This window comes from Carcharodon carcharias, chromosome 1 (assembly GCF_017639515.1).
Source record: "Carcharodon carcharias isolate sCarCar2 chromosome 1, sCarCar2.pri, whole genome shotgun sequence".
Lineage (NCBI taxonomy): Eukaryota > Metazoa > Chordata > Chondrichthyes > Lamniformes > Lamnidae > Carcharodon > Carcharodon carcharias.
The window spans coordinates 62,420,292-62,447,943 of record NC_054467.1 but is presented as its reverse complement, the minus strand read 5'-3'; the positions used below and the strand labels follow the sequence as shown (position 1 = coordinate 62,447,943).

At 41.8% G+C, this 27,652-nt stretch overlaps 1 protein-coding gene across 2 annotated transcripts in view; it reads left to right on the top strand.

Moving 5' to 3' along the window:
• The window catches only part of slc10a7 (solute carrier family 10 member 7), a 320,006-nt gene extending 306,486 nt beyond the window's left edge, over positions 1 to 13,520 (top strand). Inside the window, exons 11-12 of one of the 2 annotated variants that reach the window (XM_041189742.1) lie at positions 147 to 292; positions 11,666 to 13,520. In XM_041189742.1, the coding sequence (XP_041045676.1) occupies positions 147 to 292; positions 11,666 to 11,704 (185 nt within the window). In that variant the 3' untranslated portion in view covers positions 11,705 to 13,520. Of the gene's footprint in view, positions 1 to 146; positions 293 to 11,665 lie in introns of those variants that run through there. The other variant, XM_041189751.1, reaches the window with a different exon arrangement.
• Positions 13,521 to 27,652: the final 14,132 nt, after the last annotated feature.

Here is a 27,652-nt window from a genome sequence, read left to right as displayed (position 1 = left end):
TAGTCAATATAAAACTGGAACAAAGAGAGACTGTCTTTAATATTTTCCCTTGGATTAAGAACCCAAAATTTGCAAAGTATTTCAAAAAATTGGAAACAAAAATGTTTTTAACCAACTTTCTTTGTATCTTTGTTTTCTATTAACAGGAATCCCATTGTTGAAGATAGTGTTTTCAGGGTATGAACATTTATCCCTCATCTCTGTTCCATTGCTCATCTATCATCCCACCCAGATTCTGCTAGGTGGCCTATTAGTTGGAACAGTGAAAAACTGGATGATCACTCGTCAAAAAGTAAGGCCTGCCAAGCCAAATAAGTAATCTGAAACAATTAGAACCATTTTTTGGCGAGGTTATTAGTGATTTATTTTTTGAGAAAAACTGCTGTATACATTTACCTTCTTTTGCTTTGTTTTACTTTCTTGCAGTTTAGATGGTTTAAATTCTCTTCTACTTGGTCTTATGTAACATACCCCAAATCTGATTACAGTTTTAGTCATTTTTTGAAACCTTTCTGTTTCCTTCCAAGTTTCATGGATTTCATGTACTGATTGGGGAATGATGTGATGTGCCTTAATTTTAGCACAATCAGCAGGAAGAATAGCCAGGAACTTGGCATAATTAGAGCTTAGAAGCAACAGAAGGGAAAAGTTCAGAGACAGATTGACCATAGCCAATAAAGTAGCAAATGACCAAAAAGATTGCCATATTGGAGACTAGGAGGGTATCCAATCAGTGGTGCAGCATTTCAGACAGCAGAGCTAGAAGTAAGCGCCCTTTCAGCTTTCATGTCAGGAGCCGACTCCCACGCGATTCAAATTAAAACTGAAAGTGCTGGTACACATGTAGTTGTACGATGCTGGGTTACTTATTGGTGGATCCTGCCATCAGCTGACAATGCAGCAAGTACAGGTGAGCTATAAAAGAGCCTCCTGGACAATCAGGGAGGCTGCATAACGGCTACAATATTCCTGCTCACTCTATCAAAACTTTGTCCCTTTTCTTGCTGCAACCTGTCATTACTCTCACCCCTCCTCAAACTTCTTCCCCCATCAATGCCCTTGTTGTTATTCTTCTGTGTCCTGGCACCTGCCTCCGCTCCCCACTCCCATCACATCAAAGACTTTCAACTGCACACATGTCTGAGACCAGACACAGACCGGTCCCACAGTTTAGCGATGCCTCCCTGCAGATTCTCCTCCTGGTCATCAAGGAACGGTGGGAGGCACTCTTGCCCACAGACAGCAATAAAATACCCTCCTGCCTGACCAAGGGGGCCTGGATGGAGATCACAGAGGAGATGAGCAACTGTGGGGTCTTTGAAAGAACCTGGATCCAGTGCAGGAAAAGGATGAATGACCTGTTCCATTCCATCATGGTAAGTGGCACAGTCATCTATTAACAAAGGGTCTCTTCTGGGGTCATCAAGTAATTTATCTTTTCAAGGGGGCAGCTAGGCCAGCCAGGTGAATACGTGAGTAGCCTCAGTACCGCTTGGCAATTGAGGCCAAAACATATGGCAGTTTGGCTTCTGTGAGTGCTTGGATCCAACATACCACTGAGGGGCCAGTATGTGTGATGGGGATACATTGCATGCAATTCTACAGGAGAAGCAGACGCATAATGTGAGAGAGTGGGCAAGGACCCTCAGTAGAGTGCCGGAATTGAGGCCGCTCACCCCTTCAGAGGAAGTGGCAATACAGATTGCAGGAGAGGAGGGAGGCTGAGCAATAGCATCAGCGAGGCTGGAATGGCCAGGCATAAGAGTGAGAATGTATCTAACCTGTTGCTGGCACTTGGGCACACAGGGGTCACGCGATGAAATGTCTTGTGCTCATAGACAATGCTGATCTTTAATGTGGTCAGTTTTTCTGTCCACTATAAGTCCTCACAACCCAAGCTTAAGCCACAGCAATGGCAGGAGCCTGAAGAGTCCACCTCTGAGGACAAGGAGACCACTGACCCAGAGGATGCACTGTCACCTGCCTCTTCCACAACCTCACAGTACAGTTACACCCATGTGGGTCAAGAGGAGTCATGTTTAGAATCAGGATCACAATCTGGTGAGCACATTGCACATGCATCCCAGCAGCTGATTGAGGATGTGAAGGCCGGATCCCTGACACTCGGAAGACTGCTGGGGACCAAGTCCCTGCTGACCCCCACACTAATGATGAGCCTCTAGATGTGGCCACAATAAGACTGCTTGACATACAGCAAAAGTTAGGGGAATGTGCGGCAGAGATGCCAGAGGTCATGCACAGCTTTGTATGCTGCCACGGAAAGCAACCCATATGTGCTCTGACCTGCATTCCAGCACTCTAGCAAGGGCTCCATACAGTAGTGCCTAGTCAAGAAGGGGATGAGGCACCTTGACCTCCCTCCAGCACCTTCTCAGGGAGGTGCTATCACTGACAGAGAGGGGGCAGGAGCATGTGTCTGCCATCCCAGGAGCTTCCTCTCAGAGCATCACCAGGGTGAGCACCTTCTCCTCCGCCGTTGACCCCCATTGCCTACAGTAGGCAGGGCCTAGGAGAATGCCCCAACACCAGTGCAAGAGCCCCCCAAAGGCCTTGGGCCTCAAGAAATGCAGTCATCACCACGGTCATCAAAGGCAAAAGCAACAGCTTACTGAGCAGACTGTATCCAACTCAGCTGCTGGTGTTGGGGCTGCACCAAGATGTAGTGGCCATAAGAGAAAGCTTTAGCCTTTGAGAGCACAAAGGTAATATGGGTGTTCTGAAAAAGTTCAATTTATCTTTTGTGAATATTGCACATTATATTGGTTTCACTTTAGTCATGTGTGCAATATCGTCATTTCTTGGGACTAGCTCAGTCAGAGATCTAAATGTACACATTGATGACTACAGAGGAGTTAGGGACATTTTCTTCATTGGGGGAAAATGATGTGTGTTTGTTCAGCATTTATTGAATGCTCATGTTAGTCTCTAGTTTTCCGCTCGCCACTCTGTTGGAGGCATGAGTTGCATTGAACCGTTCTTCCACTGCGTTGTGGGGATGTCTCACTGATGTCATTGACCAAGCCTAGATCCTTGTCACCCAGGATCCAACCCATCAGCCTGGGCCAGAGCCTTAAAAAACTCTGGGACCTTTGAATTGAACAAAATATATGAGTCATGAGAACTTGCTGGAAAACGAGCACAGCCTCGCAAGATTCTTTGCCTTCTGGTGCAGATCAGTTGCACATTCAAAGAGTAAAAGCCCTTGTGATTCACATATACTGCTGGCAGGTCCCAGGGAGCTCTAATAGCCACATGAGTGCAGTTGATAACCCTTTGCATTCTAGGGAAACGAGCGATGGCCTCGAAGCCAATTGTCCTTGCTGCCTGGCTGTCTTCATCAGTGGAGCAATTGATGAATTCATTCATACAATGGAAGAGGGCATTGGTCACCTCCTTTATGCACCTGAGTGTGACAGCCTGTGAAATGCCACACATGTCACTGGTGGAACCCTGGAAATAGCTGTTGGTGAAAAGAGTGAGTGCCACAGTCACCTTGAGGCCACTGGCATAGAGTTCCCACCAAATCCCATGTGGCTGCAGGCCTTGCTGCATGATCCCACATATCTCTGTGACTGCTTCCCGGGACAGCCTTAGCCATCTCTGGCATTGCCTTTCAGACATTTGCAGATAGTTCTTGTCCTGAAGATGAGATGATGCACCAGTGCACCAGTGCACCAGTGCCTGTCTTCTACAATACCTTCCCTGGATGCCTGTCTCCTGACCAGCCTTGACCTCTGATACTGCTTGTTGCTGGCTTTGCAGCCTCAGCGACAGCCCTTCTTTGTCACATCCTCTCCTCCTGCTCCAGAGAATGCAAGAATATTGAGTGTACCAAACCCATAGTGAATCTATCAAGTTAACTGTGTGAAGAAGGCTATGATATGAGCATCTCTGTGTTCATAGCTTTCATCCATGCATCTGCAGAACAATGCAATTTTCAAATTCTGTTATGGGCCAGACCTAAAACCCCTCCCCACCTGGACTTGGATTTCTGGAAACTCAATTCGCAGCAATGGCCTGCAACAGAACAATAACCGCCCTCCACCTGAAACCCATCATTTTCTAGATTGAGCCCATCATCCTTGACCTTCCGAAAATAACTGTGAGCTTTCCTTCTGCTACCCTTGAACCACCCACCATCACCCTTGACCCTATGACAGTGACAGTGGTCTCTGTCCCTTGACCCTACCCCCATCACCATTAACATTCCTCCTCTGATCCAAGACTCTATCCCCATATCACCCTTGACGTGTCCATGCAATCGCTTGACTCTGCCTCTGAGACCGTCCTTTATCCCTACTTCTGACTAGCCCTGCCCTCATACTGCATTGACCCACTCTCCCCCATTATTGTGGACCCATGACAGACACCCTCCTTATGTCAACACCCGGACCTGACAATGGACAGTAGAGTAACTGTACTTTAGGTCCATCATTTCGCATTTCTTTACTGATTTCCCCCTCCTAGTGCACTTCAATAGCCAGACATCACCCCCCACCTCCAACCGACTACTTTCTGTTCCCTTTGACGGCCGAACCCAACTTCTATCCCTCACCTCCACTCACTCCCAATTCACCCTTGCCTCTCCTGACCCTCCAGTTAAACTGGCAGTTTTCTGCTTCCCCACAGATTTCCTCAAAAACAGCCACTCATCTCGATCAAAATGAACAAACTCAACTGGTGCATGCCACCTTTAAACAATCGTGAAACCGGTGCTACGAGTTCCCCATGCACTACTGACTTATTCTTGAAGATACGACTTAATTTGAAAAATGTTTTAAGATAATGAGTGTTTGTGGAATGCAAACTTATTGAAAATAGGAAGCCGCCACCAGACAAGGTGAGGCTGGACCTTCTACTGCAATGCCATAGTCTTAATCTCTGCATCTCAACATGCTATCAGGAAATCAAGATTTTAGCTCCTGCCTATTTAAGTCAACTGCCCGCCATGATTCCCGCTCTTCCAGGCTCCATTAAAACCATCCTAAAAGTGATGAAGAATTGTTCGTAAGACAATAACCTTTTTCACGTTTTCAAACCAGAATTGTGAGATAAGTTCTCTAAGAATCTCTCCAGATATGACAGTAATAATCAAATCTTAAGGTGACTTGGGCATAATTGAATTTGAAAATTATCAGTGGGAACAAAAATATTTGGCATGTGAAAATAAACCGAGTTGTTTGGAAGCAGCTTTAGAATTGAGCAGATTTAAGAGTTCCATTTGAAGTCAGAGCAAATAATGAACTCGGGAAAAATTTGGTTAAATTTGAAAAACATGAAGAAACTACGTTCAAAGAATTGAAACATGCACAGGAGTGGCCTGAAATTGACTTTCCTTTACAAATTTATGGTAAGTTTAAAACTAACTTGATTAGCAGTTTTATTAATCTGTGAGCATTTGATTTGATTATGTGATATAGTACAGTGAAATCTATGATACATAATCTCTTGGATTAAATCAGCTATCTAAATTCAAACATACATTAAAGTAATTACACCTTAATTTCCAAAGTACACTACTATACTTGTTATTCTGCACACTATTTCTTAAACAATCTTTAATTTATCAAGGAATTTCTCCATCCAAGGTTCCCAGACTCCTAAACTTTGAATATTTAAATGAAGAAAGAAAGATACAATTATTAAGAGCCTTTCATGACCACAGGATGCCCCGAAGCACTTTACAGCCAAATCAGATACTTTTGAAGTGCAGTCACTATTGGAATGTAGGAATATATTTGACTGTTGCCTCCTTATGCTTAGCTTTGAACTCTAGCAACACCTTAATCTTAATTTTAGACTAGTCCAAAAGGTTGTGTATTTGCTTATGCACAGCTGAGTAAAACTGCTACAATCTACGTCTTTTGTCAATAAGTCACTGCTAGTGGAAGTTCACTTTTATTCTGAATGTAGCCTAGGAAGCTTTTTATCATACATGCCTTGCTGAAACTTTTGTTACAACTATTTTTATTACTTTTCAGTAATAACATTAGCATGTTGGTGCATCAATACATTGCGCCCCAAATTGTGAGGTTACAAATAAGCATGTGTATTCCTCACATAACAAAATTTCTGAATTTAGTTGTGTTAAAAAAGGAAAATGCAGAGCTGAGATGGAATTTTCATAGAAATCATCTAGAAAACTAATAGCTGTCTCTGCGCTACCCAACCTAATCCCATTTTCCAGCTCTTGCTCCAATGCACTGAGGCTTTATGCCTCTACTTACCTTTCAGACAGAGAGTTCCAGGCTCCCATCACCTTCTAGACGAAAAAAAATATCCTGAACACCCTCTGATGCTTCTCTCAGGTAAATCTCTCCTCAACCTCTACTGTTCCAAAGTGAACAACCCAACATTGCTTATACCTAAAATATTCCAGTCCAGGCAATATCCTCATAAATTCACTCTGTACCCTCTTTAGTGTGATCACATTCTCCTGTAATGTAGTCCTGTACATTGTACCCTAGCTGTTGCCTAACTACTGGCAAAATCTTCCTGCTCTTACTTTATTAGCCAAGCCATAGAATTTATCTCGTAAGCCCTCTAAGCTCCCTTATCTACCTGTCCTCTTTCAGGGATCTGTGGGCATGCACTCCATGGTCCCTCTCTTGCTCTATACTTCAGTATCGTACCATTTTTTGTGTGTTCCCTTGCCTTTTTTGCCCTCCCAAAATCAATACTTCACACTTCTTTGGATTGAATTCCATTTGCCACTTTTCTGCCCACCTGACCAGTCCATTGATATCTTCCTGCTTTCCACAGCTTTCTTCCTCATTCTTAACCAAATGGTCAATTGTTATATCATCTGCAGGCTCCTTAATCATGCTCCTAACATTTAAGCCTAAATCATTAATACATTCCATGAAAAGCAAGGAATCTAGTACTAAACCATCCAGACTTTCACTGGAAACAACCTCTCAGTCACAAAAACACCTCTTAAACATTACACTTTGCTTCCTGCCTACTGAGTCACATTCCCTTGGATCCCTTCGACTTTTACCGTACTTTTCTGGCCAATCTGCCATGTGGGACCTTGTCAAAAGCCTTGCTAGAACCCATGTATACATCAAACACACTATCCGCATCGATCCTATTTGTTAATTCCTCAAAAAAGTTAGTCAGACGTGACCATCCCTTAACAGATCTATGCTGACTGTCCTTGATAAATTCATGCCTTTCTAAATGACGTTCAGTACTGTACCTCAGAATTTATTTCAATTCTTTGTCCACTTCACAGGTTAGGCTGATTAGCCTTTAATTACAGTTTATCTCTTATTTTAAACAATGATAGACATTCACCATCCTCCAATCCTTTGACACCATGCGTCTAGCCAGAAAGCATTGGAAAATGATGGTCAGACCCTCCACCATTTTCTCCCTTGCTTCTCTTAATGCCCTAGGATGCATTTCATCTGGGATAGTGATTTATCTACTCTCAAAGATGCTAAACTCCTTAACATTTCCTCTCTTCTATCTTTAATCCATCCAATATTTTGCACCCCTTCTCTTTTGCAATGTCTGCACCATTCCCCTCTTTTGTGACGATGGAAAATATTCATTAAGAATCATGCATGTCTTGTGCCATATCCTAACCTGTATGCTCCTTGACAACCAGGGCTCTAAATTTGGGGGTCTTACCCATTTTCTTTGTGGGAACTCACTTGTTCTGAATCCTCACCATCATCTCCTTGAATGCCTCCCACTGTTCTTAGCTTCAAGTAGATGTTTCCAGTCCACATTTGCTCAGTCACACCTCAGCACAGTAAAACTGGCCTTTCCCCAGTTGAAAACTTTTACTCCTGATCTACCTTTATCCTTTTCCATAATTACACTAAATCAAACTGAATTATGAACAATACTGCCAAAATGTACCCTCGTTGATACCCTTTCACCTGCCCAGGTGCATTCCCTAAAACTCAGTCCAGAATTGCTCCTTTTCCTGATTTCCTGAAGGCATTTTAAGAATTTTGAATTTCCTTTACCCTACACACTGATTTTGTCCTGGGTAATATTAGAGTAGTTGAAGTTATTATTAGAACTGCCCTATTGTTTCAGAACTTCTCAGAACCTTATATATCTGCTCTTCTATCTCCTTTTGACTATTTGGGAATCTATGGTACACTCCCAGCCATTTGATTACTCTTTTTTGTTCCTCACTTCAATCCACATGGCTTCATTTAACAATCCTTCTAGCGTGTCATCTCTTCGCACAATGGTGATTGTTTCTTCGACCAATATTGCAATCCCCTCCTTTCTTAATTCCCCTCTAATCTCATCTGGAAACCCTGTAGTGCTATTTTGAATATAGCAAATTAGATAAATACATAGTTAATCTGGTTTGATTGTGGAAGAAATGTTAGCCAAGACACCAGCAGACCTCCCTATTATTCTTCAAGTAATTCTATGGAAACTTTTATATGCCTCAAAGACAGGTGAGACCTCAATGACATCTCATTCATAGCATTTCCAGCAACAGAACTCTCCCTCAGTACACTACTGAAGTGTCAACCTTGATTATGTACTCAAGTTCTGGGGCGAAAAACTGACAACCTTCAGACAGAAAGTCTAGAATGCTATCGATATGACAGTCCTCAAACTCCAAAGAGTATCTCATGTCACACTGATGGGAGATTCTCTGTTTTCCAAATTAGCCATCTTGAGGTCATCTTCCACAGCAGTATCAATCTAATATCAGCAAGTCCTGAATTTTCGGCAGTTTTTTCTCAGTTGGAACTGGGTTGATGCTGCTCAAAATAATTTCAATTGAGACCCTTATAGCTGTTTTAGGGAAGACTTTCATCTCACCAGTGAACCTCTACACTTCCCTCAAACATTTTTAAAAGATAAAACAAAGATAACAAGTTGGAAAACCTATGACTTCCATATAATTACTTTTATTGCATAATGGTCCTCATCACAAACTCCATTCTCTTGTCTGACTCCATCCTCCTTCCTGACAAATGTCTGATGTTGAACCAGATTGTTCAGCAATTTTGCATTATGTTTGATCTGAAATGAACTTTCTACAACATATCTATGCTATCACTAAGACCACCTATTTCCAACTCTGTAACATGACCTGACTCCACCCTTGCTTTAGCTAATCTGCTGCTGGAACCTTCATCCATATTTTATATGCCTCTAGATTTGATTATTCCAATGCACTTCTGGTCAGTATCACATGTTCTTCCCTCTGTAAACTTGAAGCAATTCAAAACTCTGCTGTCCGTGCCCTAACTCAAACCGAGTCCCATTCCCTGATCTCCCCTGTGCTCACTGATCTACACAGACTCCTTTTGTTTAATCCACTTATGGGATGTAGGCATCGCTGGTGAAGCCAGCATTTATTGCCCATCCTTAATTGCTTTTGAGAAGCTGGTGGTGAGCTGCCTTCTTGAATCGCTGCAGTCCATGTGGAATGGGTACACCCACAGTGCCGTTAGGAAGGGAGTTCCAGGATTTTGACCCAGCAACAGTGAAGGAACAGTGATATATTTCCAGGTCAGGTTGGTGAGTGGCTTGGAGGGGAACTTGCAGGTCATGGTGTTCCCATGTATCTGCTGCCCTGTCCTTCTAGATGGTAGCGGTCATGGGTTTGGCAGGTGCTGCCTAAGGAGCCTTGGTGAGTTTCTGCTGTGCATCTTATAGGTGGTACACACTGCTGCCACTGTTCAGTGAATGTTTGTGGAAGGGGTGCCAATCAAGCGGCTGCTTTGTCCTGGATGGTATCAAGCTGCTTGAGTGTTGTTGGAGCTGCACTCATCCAGACAAGTGGAGAGTATTCCATCACACTCCTGACTTGTGCCTTGTAGATGGTGGACAGGCTTTGAGGAGTTGGGATGTGAGTTACTTGCCAGAGAATCCTAGCCTCTGATCTGCCCTTGTAGCCACAGTATTTATGTGGCTAGTTCAGTTTAGTTTCTGGTCAACAGTTATCCCCAGGATGATGATAGTGGGGGATTCAGCGATGATAATGCCATTGAATGTCAAGGGGCAATAGTTAAATTCTGTATTTGGAGATCATCATTGCCTGGCACTTGTGTGAAATGGATGTTACTTGCCTCCTGTCAGCCGAAGCCTGGATATTATGCAGGTCTTGCTGCATTTGGACATGGACTGCTGCAGTATCTGAGGAGTCGCGAATGGTGTGGAAGATTGTGCCATCATCAGCGAACATCCCCACTTTTGACCTTATGATGGAAGGAAGGTCATTGATGAAGCAGCTAATTGGGCCAGGACACTACCCTGAGGAACTCCTGCAGTGATGTCCTGGAACTGAGATGATTGACCTCCAACAACCACAACCATCTTCCTTTATGCTAGGTATGACTCCAGCCAGCAGAGTTTTCCCCCTGATTCCCATTGACTCCAGTTTTGTTAAGGCTCCTTGATGCCACACTCAGTCAAATGTTGCCTTGATATCAAGAGCAGTCACTCTCACCTCACCTCACTCCTGCTCAAGGAACACCTTGATTTTACAATTCTTATCCTTGTTTTCAATTCCCTCCATTGATTCACCCCATCCCTATCCTCCAATTGTCTCCTCCAACCCTACAACCTAGATCTTTACACTTACACCAGTTGTAGCTTCTTGAGCATTCCCAATTTTCATCAGTCTACCATTGGAAGTCATGCCTTCAGCTCCCTAGACTCTAAGCTCTGATATTCCTTTCCTAAATCTCTCTGCCTCTCTACCCCTCTGCCCTCCATTAAGACATTCCGTAAAACCTACTTCTTTCACCAAGCTTTTGGTCATCTGATCTAATGGGCAGAATATTACGCTCGTCATGCAGGTGTACATCCGAGCGTAAAATGATGCCGGGCGTGCGTCCTGATGTCATCGCGCAGTCTCGCAATATTTCATTCAGCAGGCAAGCGCCGGAGTCGGCTGCGCGCCTGCAGATAATTAAAAGGCCTATTAAGACCATTAACAATCTAATTAAATTCAAATTTATGCTGCCCGTCCAACCTAACAGCCGCGGGCAGACGAAAAGGCCAAACAGTCTTTACATTTTTTAGGAAACCTCAGGATGCAAATAAGCACTAAATAAAAACTTTGTTTTTGAATTAAAAACATGTCCCAGCTCATGTGACATTGAGGGGACATGTTTTATTAAGTTTTTATTCTCTTCATTTTATTTTTACACAGGGATATTGAAACGCTTTTTTTCGCACATGAGCAAACTGCAGCTCGGCCCGGCTCCCCGTCCTCCCCCTGCCCACACAGGCCGCGCTGAGTGCTGCTGCTCGCGATCCACGCAGGGCAAGCCTTAATTGGCCCGAACACGTAAAATTGCGGTGCAGAGCCGATCACAGGTGGCAGTCAGCTTCCCAACCAACCCTGCCAAGCACCCCCGCCAAGGGCAAAATCCTGCCCAATATCTTATCTGGCTCACTCTCTTAATTATGTCGCATGGCCCTCCTGTGAAGCGCTTTGGAATGCTAAGTTAAAGGCAAGTTAATGTTAACTGCACAATCGAAGAAATTCTGGTATTTCCAATAACAAATTTTAAAAGAAAAGATTGCCACTGTGGCTGACAGTAATATAAAAACTTCAACAGACATTTCCATTGTGAAATATATACCACGCTGATTTTCTGTTTGGTTCTAAATTAAAGAAATAATATTTTTTTTTCTTTTACAGGCTCTACAGCTCACAAGACAATCAAAGATACCTGTATAACATCAATGGAATCTTTTATTTTGTATGAATGCATATATGCCATGCAATGAAAAGTATATGTAGAACCTCAGCAAACCGTTTGAGTGATGATTTATGTTTAAGCATTTTATGTATGTATCTATTTTATTTTGAAGATGTTCATGATTAAGTGCCTTAAGAGTACAGCTGACACTTTTAGTTTGATTTTCTTTTTATGTAAGAATTATTTGTTGAATAAGAGCAGAAGACTGCAGCAAATTATTCAAGGTGTATGAATAATTTTTCTTTTAGCAACAAAAATTACTAAATCAACACATGGGATAATTAACAATTGTACCATCTGGGTTTTGAAATACTGTCCAGCTATCAAAAAAAGTGTTTTCTTTCATATTTCTGACCTATTTTTCTTAAAACGAAACAAATGTTACATTGGTATTTGCCCCCTTAGGCTTTACATCTAATGTTACAACATTAGCTGCCCTCCTTTTGTGTTAAATTCACAAAGCTTTTGCCTTTTGTCCCATGAGGATTCCCCATAGTATGTCTAAGTGCTGTTGTGGTGGATAAAGGGCAGAAATTAACTCTGTTAGTGTCTGCTCCCATTAAAACCATAATGCTTGACATTAATCGAATTGAGGAATGGTAGCTATTTTTAAGTAGTTTCTTGCTGGATTGAGGGTAGGCAAGGCAACTGATAGAAGTTCTCCAGTCAAATTGCATCAGTACCCTTCAGTCAGTCAAACTATCATATTCAGATAAGACAAAATTACATTCCAAATAGACATTATTATTGAACAGTTATTGAATGTGGGAAACACTAAATATTTCATTCAGTGGTGTAACCTACTACAAACTAGTTGCTGGAAGCTGTTCTTTGAATGTATTAATGTAATTCTATGTTCTATAATGATATAACTGAATCTCATTCAATGAATCAAAATTATGTGCGGATAAGTTGTAGTAATTCATAGCTGCAAACTGCCCAATATCAGTTCCTTTGTTATCAACTAATATAAAGCACCCAAAATTCTATTCCATTTTATGCTATTAAACTCGTATCCTATGAGGACCTGCATAATTTTATGTCACAAGCATTTATTTTGACATGGTGTGCCATCTGTAGCACTGGTAAAGGCTAATAAAAATGTTTATTTTTATATATTATTGTTTTATATATATATATATGTGTTTGTGTATTTATACACGTGCAGATATAGAGCGCTTCGGTCTCAGAACTCAGATAACTAAATCCATTTGACCTCTAAAGTCACAATGTGCGATTAAAATGGACACTTCAGTTGGATTACTACTTTGCATCCTTCATAAATTCAGTCACAGTTCCTTTGGACAGTATTGTGTTCATCTATTAAATGCAGTAAAGGGATTTTTTTTAAATGCATTATAAATTTTGGAGCATAATCCTTGAAATAATGAGACCATTAGTAACTTACAATTAGTAATACAGCCATGTAGACCAAACTCTTTCATCAGGCTTTGCTCGTGTTTAAGTCACTGGCTATCAGCTGTTTATTCATTGTTATTTACTGAGCTGCTTTCATACCATGTAATTGTCTCTAACATTTTGCTTTTAGTTGCTTCTGGACAAAATAGGACCTTGGTGCAGTATCTGAGTCTTTTTAGAGTTATGTAAGATTTTGAATGCTATTGGTTGTGGGCCATTATTAATGTTTTAATGTGTTATTAACCTGAACAAATGTCTAGAAGTACATTATTGTTAGGACCAGTTTATTTTGTGTTTATTTTACAAGTATATTGTTGTCCAGTGGCAGTCTTTATTTTTGCAAGATTCATCAATAAAGAGTCATTGTGTACATTTTCCCACTTTGTATTTCTTTTTGATGAGATTAACTATTGCATTCATTAGAATTTTCAGCAGGCTTCAGAACCCCAACGTCTGAACCAAATGGGGGTTCCCTAGCCCGCAGTTGCTGAGAGCCAGACCAGTAAGGTATTTTCCCAGGCCACCTCCAGGCTCACCATCCCATTAAGATGGTAGACGGGTTGCCCCCCGACTTCCATTCCTGCCAACACAGGACCGGGAATATTCAGCCATAATTTTATCTTATTGTTTTAGGTGAAATTTGTGATTTTTAACTTTTTGCTATTATGTAATTTTAAGTTCGTTAATGAATTAACCTCTAATATCCATCTCAATTTTAAACTTTTAGTCAGGCCTCTCTTAGACCTTATTGAAATGTTTTACAAAGCTTCCTTTATGAGCTACTTAAAGTATTTATTGCAAAAACTATAGTTGAGAGTACAAAAGCAAAATACTGCAAATGCTGGAAATTTGAAATAAAAACAGAAAATGCTGAAAATATTCAACAGGCCTGGAAGCATCTGTGGAGAGAGAAGCAGGGTTAACATTTCTGTGACCTTCATTGGAACTGAGCAAAATTAGAAATGTAATAGGTTTTAAGCAAGTGAAAGTGGGAGGGTGGAAAGAAAAACTAAAGGGAAGGTCTGTATTAGGGTCGAGAGCAGGAGAGCTTACATGACAAAGGCAACATGGTACAAATCCAAAGCCAGTGGTAAATGGACAAGTCAAGAAACAAGATATTTGAGGACGAGGTGTGCATGGCAGGTTAGAAGCCATCCAAACTCAAAGGAATTAAGCATGAAACGAGAAAAAAAAAAATCCGCAGACAAGGCAATAAAACAAAATGGGGGAAGAGATTATGACCTAAAATTGTTGCACTTAGTTGAGTCCAGAGACTGTAAAGCACCCAGTGGAAAGATGAGGTATTGCTCCTCGAGTTTGTGTTGAGCTTCTTTGGAACACTGTAGCAGGTCAAGGACGCAAAGATTAGAGTGAGACCAAGATGGAGATTCAAAAAAAGGCAATAAGAAGCTCAGGATCACACTTGTGGACTGAACAGGGGTGTCCTGCAAAGCACCCAGATTGCATTTGGTCTCCCCACTGTAGAAGAGGCCACATTATGAGCAGCAAATGCAGTATGTAACAGGGCTAAGAACTCGCACTATATTTTTATACAACATATTTTTAAAGATATGTATCCTCATGGCTAATAACTAAAATTTTAGATCGAGGCAATGACATTTTGAATCAGCTGAAGATCTGTCTGCCTCTGACATTCAAACCATAGGAGCTAATCTGGCAGTATCAGAGAAATTAGCGCTATGTTATCTCTGAAGAGATGCTAACAACGTTTATGTGAGCAGAGACCAAACCCAGGCTGGCCAACTGGAGTCTACTAGTCTGCTAGGACAAAGAGCCCTGCAACTATCCTTTCACATTCTTAATGGTTAGAACATTAACAATCTCAGAAAACCAGACAAAGGGATACACACCCTTTGTCAAAGCCAAAGTGGAGAAGTGGGAGTCATGTGACATGACCCCTCCCCCAACTCCGGCTAGCTGGTGGAAAATTGCCTTGTGGAGCTGCAAAGCTCAGTCTTTCCCTGGAACTTCTGTACCATTGCTTACAAGACTGATTCATCTCCCTGTGCCCATCTCATCATGATAGTCAACTCCACTGGAAAAGTGAATTATCCAGCATCAGTTGAGCCTGCCGACTCCTGTGAAGGAATATGCCTTTGGACTTTGATTTTCAACTCTGGACACGTGAAACAATAATTCTTTTCTCTGTGGTCTTTGCCCTGTAAATACTTCCTTTCTCTTTCCCCCTCTTTTATTGTATGAGTGAAAAGAAGGCCATGTTGCTACCCTCCTCCCACATTTGAGTGTGTGCAAATAAACTAACCCCATGAGTTCACCCAATCAGGAGGTTGCTGTGGGGTTATTAATAGAAATTGAATTACACCAAAACTGAGAGGTTGGGAAATATACCACTACCTATAAAATGGGAAGGAAATCAAACACACCTCTCTGTTTGCAGATGGGTGGTGAGGGGAGAAATCAAGCCTGTTTAAATTAAACTCCCTCATGTCCGTAACCAGTATATTAAACAGAAAGAAGCACAAGTAAGCCATTATTTCACTTGGAAGGAGTGTTTGGGTCTTTGACATTGAAAAGGGAGGAGCTAAAAGGGCAGATGATGCACTGCCACACTTGCATGGGAAGGTGCCATGGGAAAGGAAGGGGTTGTTGTGGGTGACTGAAAGTGTACCAGGGTGTTGTGGAGGGAATGGTCCCTTCATGATGCTGAAAGAGGAGAGGAAGGGATAATGTGCTTGGTGTTGGCTGGAGGTGACAGAAATGGCGGAGAATGATCCATTGAATGCAGAGGATGGGGTGGAGGGTGAGGACAAGAGGAACCCCAATGTGGCTGTGGGATTGAGGGGAAGGGGTGAGAGCAGAAGTATGAAATAGAAAGGTTGAATGAGTATATTTGTTGCAAAATATTAATTTAAAACCTAATTTACCATTTAACAGGAAAAAAAGATAAAAAGGCAGAATTTTATGCTCCCCAGCCAGTGGGTTTGCAGGCCTGGGGGGGCACAATGGGCCATAAAATTCCTTGGATGGCCTTCCCACCAGGCTCCTGCCAACCCCGACCTCTCTGCAATTTTATGGTGGGACAGTCAAGGCTGCCTTCCCTTTCCCCAATTGAGGCCCTGAAATGGCCAATTAATGACAACTTAAGGGTCATTCCCTGCCCAGTCCCAAGGAGGAATTCAGGAGAAGGGACAAAACCTGGAAAGTGACCCTGCTCAAGCCTTGGGCAGGAAAGGGGAGGCAATGCCATCAACAGCGTTATTTCAACATTGGGCACGTCCCAACAAGGTTTCTCCTATGGCTGCTCCCTTCCTCAATGGCCTCTCCACCAACAACCCCACCCCCTTCTGCCCAACCCCTCCCCCCCACCCCATACACACAAAAGGCCTTACCACCCCTCATCCTGAATTACCCAAACTTACCTGGTCCTGGACCCCCGGGACTCTGGGGACTGCTTGCAGCCCCAGGCCTGTTCACTGCAGCTTCTGGCGCTGCAGGGACTACTAAATCGACTAAATCAGCCAGCAGCTGTCTGAGACAGGATTTCCTCTGGCCAAAGTCTCAGCAGGGATGGGTTAACCTCCAACTGTCCCGATGGTGGGAAGGGAACCCCGCCATCCTAAAATCCTGGCCTAAGAAAATAAGATGTAAATTTTACATTTAATTTATAGCTCTTAACAATTATCACTTAATTAAAAAGAATACTTATGCTCAGATTTAACTTTGTGTGAGTTTAATGTGCAAATCTAACAATCTTTAAAGTAACGGGCAAGCTAAGGGTGAGAAGATGCTTGTGCAAAAGCAAATGCCAAGTGGCGTAAATAAACCCCAAAAATGTTGAAGATTCACAACTGATGTCATAATCTCTTAATCAATTTTGTTGTCTGATTTACACATCAATAGCAACATACGCCACCATTACACAGTTATTTTCCCAACAAGATCTGACTCAATGTGTTTGATTTCTAGTTTGCGTGTAGTGTTCACACCCAGGAAAGAACTTACTCTCCTGAAAGGCCAAGGGATTATTCAGCATTATTGGAAAAGGGTGCCACCAATGATACCATGCTATGGAACAATTTATAGAGGGCACCCAGGCCAGTCTGCCTTGTCCACACTCATGTTGGTCAGTAGTAATGTAGTAGGAGAGAATGGCTAGACCGATACTTTTATTTTTCTGTGCATTTTTGCAAGATTTTAACTTTAAAGAAACACCAAAAGCATAAAAGGTAATTCATCCCATTCAGTTCATTTTATAAGTATTTCAGCTCCCCCAGCCTAGTATTCAACTGCGTCTTTTACTCCGATAAATTTACCTCATAGATCATTCCAAACACCTTAATCACCTGTTGAGTAAAACACTTTCACAAAGCATTAATTGTTGGAAATGTTCTCTATGTCAAGTAGGATCTGTAGACTGAAGGCACAAGCTGACATTACATTGTGAGATTTGATAAGACTAGGGTACCTACTGAGTGTACCCAGCATCTGGAGTATTTTGCTTTCTGTTCTCACTTTCTTTCAAGATCTGGCTTATGTTTTTATTAACTCATAATTATACCCTCTTGTCTCTAGCCTAACTGACAAAGTAGATAGGAACATAGAGACAAGAGGAGGCAGTGAGCTTCTCAAGCCTGTTCTACCAGTCAGTGATGTTGTGGGGGGTATGTGACCAAACTCCATGGGCTGAATTTTGAGAAGGCATCGGGGTTGGGACCCAGTGCAAGTGAGAATTCAAAATTCTGGTCTGGGAGGTTGTGTCGGAATCCCATGCCTCTGTAATAGTTTTGAATTTTTCAAAGGCACGGCGGGGGAAAAAGGATGGTAAATGTGGTCATCGCCAATTAAGGTCCTTGAGGAGCTTGTTCAGGAATCTGTCCATCCGGCACTGCAACTTTCAATGTTTTTTCAGCCAGCCCGAACAGTCTTGTGCATGTGCACACCTATCAGGTTCCCTGAGGGGCCCAAGTAAGTTTTTTTTGTAGTTATTTATTTAAAAGTGTGGGGCCAACTAATATTGCAGCAAGCACTGCTCCTAACCCTGATTTCCATGGCGGCTTTCTGCCACTTTCAACCTCCTGACCATCTAATCAATGAGGCAGCAGCTGCCCCCAATATAGCCGTCGACTGCCTTTGCCCCCGGCACCTGGCAGGCAACTTCTGGTTCCTGAAGGCACTCTGTGACATTAATTGGGCACCAAGCTCGCTTCCTGGCCAATTAGGCCATTTAAATTTAAATATAGTTTCATGAGATCAACACAGCTCGGGCGCAGTTCGAGACATAGAATTCATCCAATTGTCCGATTGCTGACCCTGGTTTAAAAATCCAGCCCCATATCCCTGGCAAGTAGATAATATTCATTTTGTCAATTTGATTAGTATTTAAACATCTTCTCTGAAAGCTTTAGAGTTTAATCTTTTCTAAATAGAAGTAAAGTAATGAGAAAAATTAATTATCAAGAATTCTGTCACTTTTATCTTTAAACATTCAACATTACTCCCAGCTACCCATTTACCAACATAATATCGAAAAAGGTTTTATTTTGCTTGGTACCTTTGCGATGTTCCTTTCCAGTGCCTTTCATCTATCTCAAAAAATAGAACAACTTCTATTTATATAGTGCCTTTAAGGTACTAAAATGTCCCAAAGCACTTCAAGATGCGTTATCAAACAAACTTTGACACTACAGAACATAAGGAGATATTATGGCAGGTGACCAAAAAGCTTGGTCAAAGAGGGAGTTTTAAGGGGTTTCTTAAAGGAGAGGAGAGATGGAAAAGCAAAGACCTTAGGACCTTGGCAGCTGAAGACAAGGCTGCCAATGGTGGAGCATATAAATTCTGGGGTATGCAAGAGGCCAGAATTGGAGGAGAACATATATCTCAGAAGGTTATAGGTTAGAGGAGATTGCAGAGAAAGAGAGGCGCAAGACCGTGGAGGGATTTAAAAACAAGGATAGGAATTTTAAATTTGAGAGGTTGCTTAACTAGGGGCCAATGTGGGCAAGCAAGCTCAGGTGTTAGGATAGGGGCAGTAGAGTTTTGGATTACCTTAAGTTGTGGAGGATGGGAGATCAGTCAGGAGTGGGTTGGAATAGTCAAGTCTTGAGGTTATCAACAGTAGATGGGCTGAAGCAGGGGAGAAATCGGGCAATGTTGCAGGGGTGGAAATGGTGGTCTTAGTGATTGAGCAGATATGTACTCAGAAACTCATCTTGGGTTAAAACATGACACTGAGAGTGCAAGCAATCTGGTTCAGCCTCAGACAGATGCAAGGGAGAGAAATGGAGTCGTTGGCTAGGGGATGGATTTTGTAGCAGGTCCGAAGACAATGCCTTCCATCTTCCCAATATTTAGTTGGAGAAAATATCTGCTCATCCAGCACTGGATGTTGAATAAACAGTCAGACAATTTAGAAACATCGAGGGGTCAAGAGAGGTGGTAGGTGTCGTTCGTGTACCTGTGGAAACTGATGCTGTGTTTTCGGATGATATTGCCGAGGAACACCATGTGGATGAGCCCATCGATAGATCCTTTGGGGTTCATCATAATAATACGGGAGTGAGGAGAGAAGCCATTGCAGCTGATTCTCTAGCTACAACTGGATAGGTATCAGTGGAGGAGGGTGATGTGACCAATCAAGCCATAGGCTGCAGACAGATCGAGAAGGGCGAGGCAGGAAAACTTACCACTGTCATGGTATAACATTTTCTTCGATCATTTCTAATGTTGCTCCCCCTCCTTTATCTCTTAGACTGTATGCAACATGTTTCTGTTCCTTATTTTCAATTTCACTGGTCATGGATTTTCAAGATTATAAAGTTTATCTGTATTTTATTTCAATATCACCTATTTCATGAAATAATTTTTAAATTTTTCCCCTTTTCTTGACTAAGGCTTGTTTTAATGGTACATACACCTCTTAATACCTTTTGCCTTCATATCTTATTCTATTGTTTACTTGAAAACATATATTTATATCCCAGTTCTTGTGAGCATTAATTACCTTACTATCTCAGCTTTGATCATTCTCGTCACTTATTTCCAGAGGTTCCACTGCTTCTAAATGATGGAACGGACAGTACCTGAAAGAAGCAAAACTAGGAGTTCCCTGATGTGGTTCATGACACATCCCAAAAGCAATGTTCTACCACATTTTTCTAGTTAGGTTTTGGCAATAAAGTTTCAATTGGGGGTTCCGAGCTAATTACATTGTAGTTACCCATTTGCACAACATTACAGAATGGAAAAGCTTTTCAAATCACATAATATAAAAATGCTGTTGCTGTCTTTTGCCTGTGCTGGGGATTTTTAACCAACCCTGGGTTTTAGCCAATCCACAGTTGCAGGCTTAGGCTGATAAGTGGCAAGTAACATTCATGCCACACAAGTGCCAGGCAATGACTATCCAACACAAGAGAATCTAACCACCTCCCCATTGCATTCAATGGCATTACCAAATCTGAATCTTCCACCATGAACATCCTGGGGCCTACCCTTGACCCAGAAATTAAACTGGACTAGCCATATAGATACTGTGGCTACAAGAGCAGGCCAGAGGCTAGGAGTTCTACAGCGGGTAATTCATCTCCTAACACCCTCCCCCCACCAAAGCCTGTCCATGTTTCTATAAGGCACAAGTTGGGAGTGTGATGGAATACTCTCCACTTGCCTGGATGAGTGCAGCTCCAACAACACACAAGAAGCTCGACACCATCCAGGACATAGCAGCCCACTTGATCGGCACCCCATCCAACAGCTTAAACTTGCACTCCCTCCCCCACCTGCGCACAATAGCAACAGTGTGTACCATCTACTACAGTGCAGTAACTCACCAAGGCTCTTTTAACAGCACCCTCCAAACTCATGACCTTTACCACCTAGAAGAACAAGGGTAGCAGACACTTGGGAATACCACTACCTACAAGTTTCCTCCAAGATGCACACCATCCTGAACTGTACTATATCACTGTTTCTTCCCTGTCGCTGGGTTAAAATCCTGAAATCCGATCATGTTCCAATAGAATCTGCAATGAACTTACAGGGAGCAAGTAAACAACGCCTTACCTCCTTTGTGACTTTGTTTCTAGTAGTTAACCATGAACATGCTGAGCAAGACAGTCTGTGTCCATTTCCATCGGATCTCAAGTACCTACCAATGTTTAGACAGAATGTACGACCACAGAGGTACTAATAAACCACTGAATTCTTATTCTGAGGGTTTGAGTTCAAATAGCAGCAATAAATGTTTTTTGAAGATGAATTGCTTCACTGGCAATTTTGACAAGACTCTTAAATGTAATACTTGGTAGTACCTGGAACAAGTTGTGATAAACATGTGATAAACATTCTTCTAAACTGAGATTAAATGCCAGATGACTGTTTTCTCTTTACTTCTAATCCAGTTAGCTTCATTACCGAGAAATTACCCTAGTCAATTAGGTTGATGTGCTAAATGTAAATGCTAAGCCCTTTGTTTTTCAAATATTAACAGTATGGAAGTCTTATAAATTGCTTCTAGCCATTTACTTCAAAACCAAGAATTATTTATATGAATTTCACCATGTTACATCATCAGACTCAAATATGGTAATTTCACAGTTGTACCTATGCACTGGCTAATTAACGGAAATGTCATTGACTGTCTAAAACTGACAAATGCTATTCTGTTTTAGTTTTTGTTTGGTTATATGTTTAACATTCATCTCTTCAGAGAAATTAAGCTGGTAAAAGGAAGGTTCCTCTTTCTTCTTCCTGAACTCTGGATGATGTGCAAACTATGGAGCTCCATGAATGTATTACTCTTATATTTTACATGAATCTCCCAACCTAGAGAATAGAGCTCAAACATTCTCAATACATCCACAAAAGAACATGAGGAAACATATGAACAAACAAACATATGAGTTAGGAGCAGGAGTAGACCACTCGCCCCTTAAGCCTGCCCTGCCGTTCAATAAGATCATGGCTGATTTGCCTATAACCTCCCGTCTACCCCCAATAACCTTTCACCCCTTTATTATCAAGAATCTATCTACCCCTGCCTTGAAAACATTCAAAGACCCTGCTTCCACTGCCTTTTGAGCAAGGGAATTCCAAAGACTCACTACCCTCTGAAGGAAAAAAAATCTTCTCATTTCTGCCTTAAACGGTGACCATTTTAACTTTGCATATTCCTCTCATTTAACAGCCCAACAAACAATGTTTATGTATCCTTTCCTATCTTAAATTGGCACAGCTTTGGTCTTTGCTCTAGGACCATGTTTGCCGGACCATGGATGAACAGTGATCTTATTTTCAGCATTGCTACTGGCTTAGAGGTGGCCCGATATTACAAACTGGACTGTTAAATTTCAGTCTGGCAATTAACAAAGTTTTATATCCAAGTGGATGTTTTAATTCCAAGAGTCTCTTCTACCTCCTGGAGCAAGAAAAGTGACAGTCTGATAAAGTATCTTAAAATCTCAGTTGTCTTGTATTCCTTTATCAGTCAAACTTGCTGGGTTTCACAAATTACCTTGATTTTGTAAATGAATCTGATAGTTGTTTTAACCTGTCAAATCTCCAGCCTGTATGTAATATTTTCCAGCTACTTAAAGCAGGTGTATCATTGTAGTATCGGACTACCTCTAATCCAGTAGCAATGCTGAATATAAGATTATTGTTCATCCATGGTCCGGCAAACATCGTTAGAGTAAATAACAAAATCATGCCAATTTCAGATATGAAAGGACACATAAACATTGTCTTTGGACCGTTAAATGAGAAAAATATGCAAACAGGCCAGAATTTAAAATGATAGCCAAGATCCATGAATCAGGCAAGCTGTTCCAATCCAGCTACGATACTGGCATCCATCCGACAATGTGGAAAATTGGCCATCTATGTCCAGCCACCAAAAAGCAGAACAAGTCCAATCCAGCCAATTATCGCCCCATCCGACTACACTCAATTATCAGCAAAACAATGGAAGATGTCATTGACAGTGTTATCAAGCAGCCATTTCTCAGTAATAACCTGCCCACTGATGCTCACTTTGGATTCTACCAGTGCTACATATGGACCAAATATGGACTAAAAGCTCTGAACTCCATAAATGAGTTGAGAGTGACTGCCCTTGACATCAAGGCAGCATATGACCGAGTGTGGCATCAAAGAGCCCTAGCATGTCTGGAATCAATGGGAATAAGGAGGAAAGTTCTCTGCAGGTGGAGTCATATCCAGCACAAAGGAAAATGGATGAAGTTGTTGGAGGCCAATCATCTCAGTCTCAGGACATGTCAATAGGGGTGCCTTGGAGTACTTTCCTAGGCCCAACTATCTTCAGCTGCTTCATTAATGATCTTCCCTGCATGAAAAGGTCAGAAGTGGGGATGTTCGCTGATGATTGCACAGTGTTCAGCACCATTTGTGACTCCTCAAATACTAAAGCAGTCTGTGTCCATGTGCAGCAAGACCTGGACAACATTCAGGCTTGGGCTGACACATGGCAAGTAACATGGGTGCCACACATATGCCAGGCAATGACCATCTCCAACAAGAGAGAATCTAACCATCTCCCCTTGATATTCAATGGCATTACCATTGCTGAATCCCCCAGTATCAACATCCCCCTCAATCCCCCAGTATAAATATCCTTCTGAAATACTCAGTATCAACATACACGGAGTTAATATTGACCAGACCTTAACTGGACAATAACAGCAAAAACAACTTGTATTACGCTTTAAGCATAAAAAAGCATTCCCAGGTGCTTCACAGAAACATTTTAAAACAAAGTAAGACACTGAGCTACATAAGGAGATTTTAGGTCAGAAAACAAAAACTTGGTCAAAGAGGCATGTTTTAAGAAGTGTTTTAAAGGAAGAAAGCAAGGTAGAGAGGCGGAGAGGTGTAGGGAGGGAATTCCAGGAGCTGGGAGCCCTTTACTCTACATCAATGGCCCCCTCAAGTGAACATAAAAGACTCCATGGCACTATTTGAGAGAAGAGAAGGGAGGGATGCTTTCCCCAGTGTTCTGGTTGATACTCATTCCTCAACCAATATCTCCAAACAATTTATGGATCTCCATCACATTATTACTTGTGAGAGCTTGCTGTATGCAAATGGACTACCACATTTCCTACAACAGTGGCTACATTTCAAAGGGAGATCACTGGCTGTAAAGTACTTTGGGACATTTGGAGGTCATGAAAGTTGCTATATAAATGCAGGTATTTTTTATGCTGAAAAGAAAAGAAAGTACAAGCTGGGATTTTGGGTTGGGGATGAGGGATTGCAGCTTGACTGGGTCGAGGCATGGAGAGATCCATAGATCAGGACAATGATTTAAAACTCCATGTTTGGAAAGAGGACTGGTAGCTGGTGATTATTTTACAACCAGCAGCCTCAAGTTGCAGACTCTTTTATGTTGCTTGAATAGCCAAATGATATTAAACCTTACAAAGCTTTTGTTCATGTATGCTTTAAACTAACCAAGAATAAATTTATTAATTTAATAATTCTCAATATTCTAAAATGCCCAATTTTAAAAAAACATTAATTTTGCAGCTGCCCTTGCTAATGAGTGAGGTTATCAAAGCTGTAGCAGATGTGTGGCTTTCTTTGCTTTTTCTTAACCACATAAAATACCTCTACACTTTTAAGTGTGATGTCTCCCTCTAGATGCAAGACTTGAATGGTTGATGGAAGATGAGGCAGAAGGCTGTGTTGTTAAAGTTCTTTCAATAATAGCCAAATAAATAACTGAATATGTTCCCACAAGGTGATAAACTAGGTGGCAGAGAGATGCAACAATCACTGTTGCTTGGCCTACTGAATCTCAAGACTGCCAAGGTGCTCATGCTGCAAGAACAGAGCAATATTCTAAAGTTGGCACTGCGATCCGACATTCATTTAATGGGAAGATAGATAAGCACGTGTGGGAGAAAGGAATAGAAGGATACTGTATATTGATTGGAGTGGGAGAAGATTTGTATACAGTATAAAAGCCAGCATGGACCAATTGGGCTGAATGGCCTGTTTTTCTGCACTGTGAATTCTATGTAATATTGTTAAAAGATGAAACGGAGTGAAACACAAACCCAACGGAGCAGTTGTAATTGGGGATGCACAAGAGGCTAAATTAGAGAAATTCAGACATCTTGTAGGTTAGTGATGTTGGAGGAGATTACAGAGATAGGGAGGAGCAAGGCCATGGAGGAATTTGAAAACAAGAATGAGAATTTTAAAATCAAGGATTGTTTGACCGGAAACCAATACAAATTGGTGAACACAGGGGTGATAGGAAAATGGCATTTGGTGCGAGTTAGTCTTGGCAGCAGGGTTTTAGATTACCTCAAGATAACGGAGGGTACCATGTGGCAAACCAGCCAAGAGTGCATTGGAATAGTCGAGTCTAGGTGAAACAAAGGCACGGATGTGAGTTCAACAGCAGCTGAGATGGGCAAAGTCAAGCGATGCTATGGAAATAGGTGGTAATAGTGATGGTGCAGATACGAGGTCAAAAGTTCATCTCAAGATAAAATGTGATGCCATGGTTGTGAACAAACTGACTCAGACTATTTCCAAGGGGAGGGATGGAGTCGATGGCCAGGGGACAGAGCTTGGAGTGGGGACCAAGAAAAATATCTTCAGTCTTCCCAATATTTTATTGGAGGAATTGTCTGCTCACATGCTACTGGACCAGTGTATAAATATTATGGCTACATGAACAATACTGAGGCTGGAATTCTGCAGTTAGTAAGTCATTTCCTGACTCCTCAAAACCTGGTCACTATCTACAAGGCACAAGTTAGGAGTGTGATGGAATACACCCCACTTGCCTGAATGAGTGCAACTCCAAGAACACTCAAGGAGCTCAACATCATCCATTCCATCCACCACCTTAAACATTCAGTCCCTCCACCACTGGTACACACTGGCAGCAGTATGTGCCACATACAAGATGCACTACAGCAACTCACCAAGGCTCCTTCAACAACACCTTCCAAATCCGTGACCTCTACCACCTAGAAGGACAAGGGCAGCAGATGCAGGGAACACCACCACCTGCAAGTTCCCATCCAAGCCACATGCCGTCCTAATTTGGAAATACATTGTAATTCCTTCATTGTCACTGGGTCAAAAACCTGAACCTAAAAGCACTATAAGTGTACCAACACCATAAGCACTGCAGCAGCTAAAGGCAGCAGCTCATCATTACCTTTCAAGGGCAATTATGGGATGGGTAACAAATGCGGCCATCCGAGTGATGCTCCATCCCATGAACAAAAAAAAGAAAAGGATTGTAGAGATTTCTGTGACTCAGAAGGGCTCTGATAATTACAGGCTAATTGAGAATTGCCTTTAAACAAACAATAAGCACATTGTCTTTATCTGAATCTCTTAAATGTGCTGCTACTTCAATTAGTGCACTCTTACTTGAACAAACCTGCCAACTTTAAAACATCATTTTCAATCAGTTTGGAAAACAAAAATGAATGTAGCTTTCGCTGAAATAAGTTTTGAAGGGAAACAATGGTTCACGATTTGCAGTGAAAGTAATGATAGACCTAACAGCACGAACAATTATCAAGGAGTAAATTGGGCAGCAACCTCCTACAGCCGCACATGAGCTAAACACAGAAATCAGTAAGTTGCTGTCTGTTACCCTGCTGCCCCAGAAACTGCACTATACTGGTATCTCACTGAGAGATGCAGCATTGAAATGCTAGATTTCCATGAAACTGGGCAGAAAAATGTTAGTGCTTGTCCATTCAAGTGTGTGATTTTCTAATGGCCTGATAAGTCTTAAATACTGCCAAACAAACTCTCTAGCACTGAAAATGAACAGTTACAAATGTGGAGTCTCATTCCTTCATGTAATTGCTGTTGGATATTTTTAAAAATATAAAATCAAACTTAGCAATGTTTTCTTTTTGTCTCTTTTATCTTTCTCTCAATCCATCTCTCTATTTCATTTTCATTGTGTGATTTGATCTTGAATTAACCAATCCATCTTACACATCTAGTTTTCACTTGGTGTTGTTGGAGCTGCACTCACCCAAGCAAGTGGGGAACATTCCATCACACTCCGGACTTGTGCCTTGTAGATGGTGGACAGGCTTTAGGGAGTCAGGAGGTGAGTTACTCGCTGCAGGATTCTGAGCCTCTGAACTGTTCTTGTAGCCACCTTACTTATATGGCTAGTCCAGTTCAGCTTCTGGTCAATGGTAACCCCCAGGATGTTGATAGTGGGGGATTCAGTGATGGTAATGCCATTGAATGTTATGGGGCGATGGTTAGATTCTCTCTTGTTGGAGAGATAGCTGTCTAATATATTCAATGATCCAGCTTCCACCGCTCCCTAGAGAGTAAATTCCAAAGATTAACAATCCTCTGAGAAAAAAAAATTCCTCCTACTCTCAGTCTTAAAAGGTAGACGCCTTATTTTGAAACTGTGTCCCCAGCTCTAGATTCCCCCACAAGGGGCAACATCCACTCAGCATCCAACCTGTCAAGCACCCTCAGAATTGTATATATTTCAA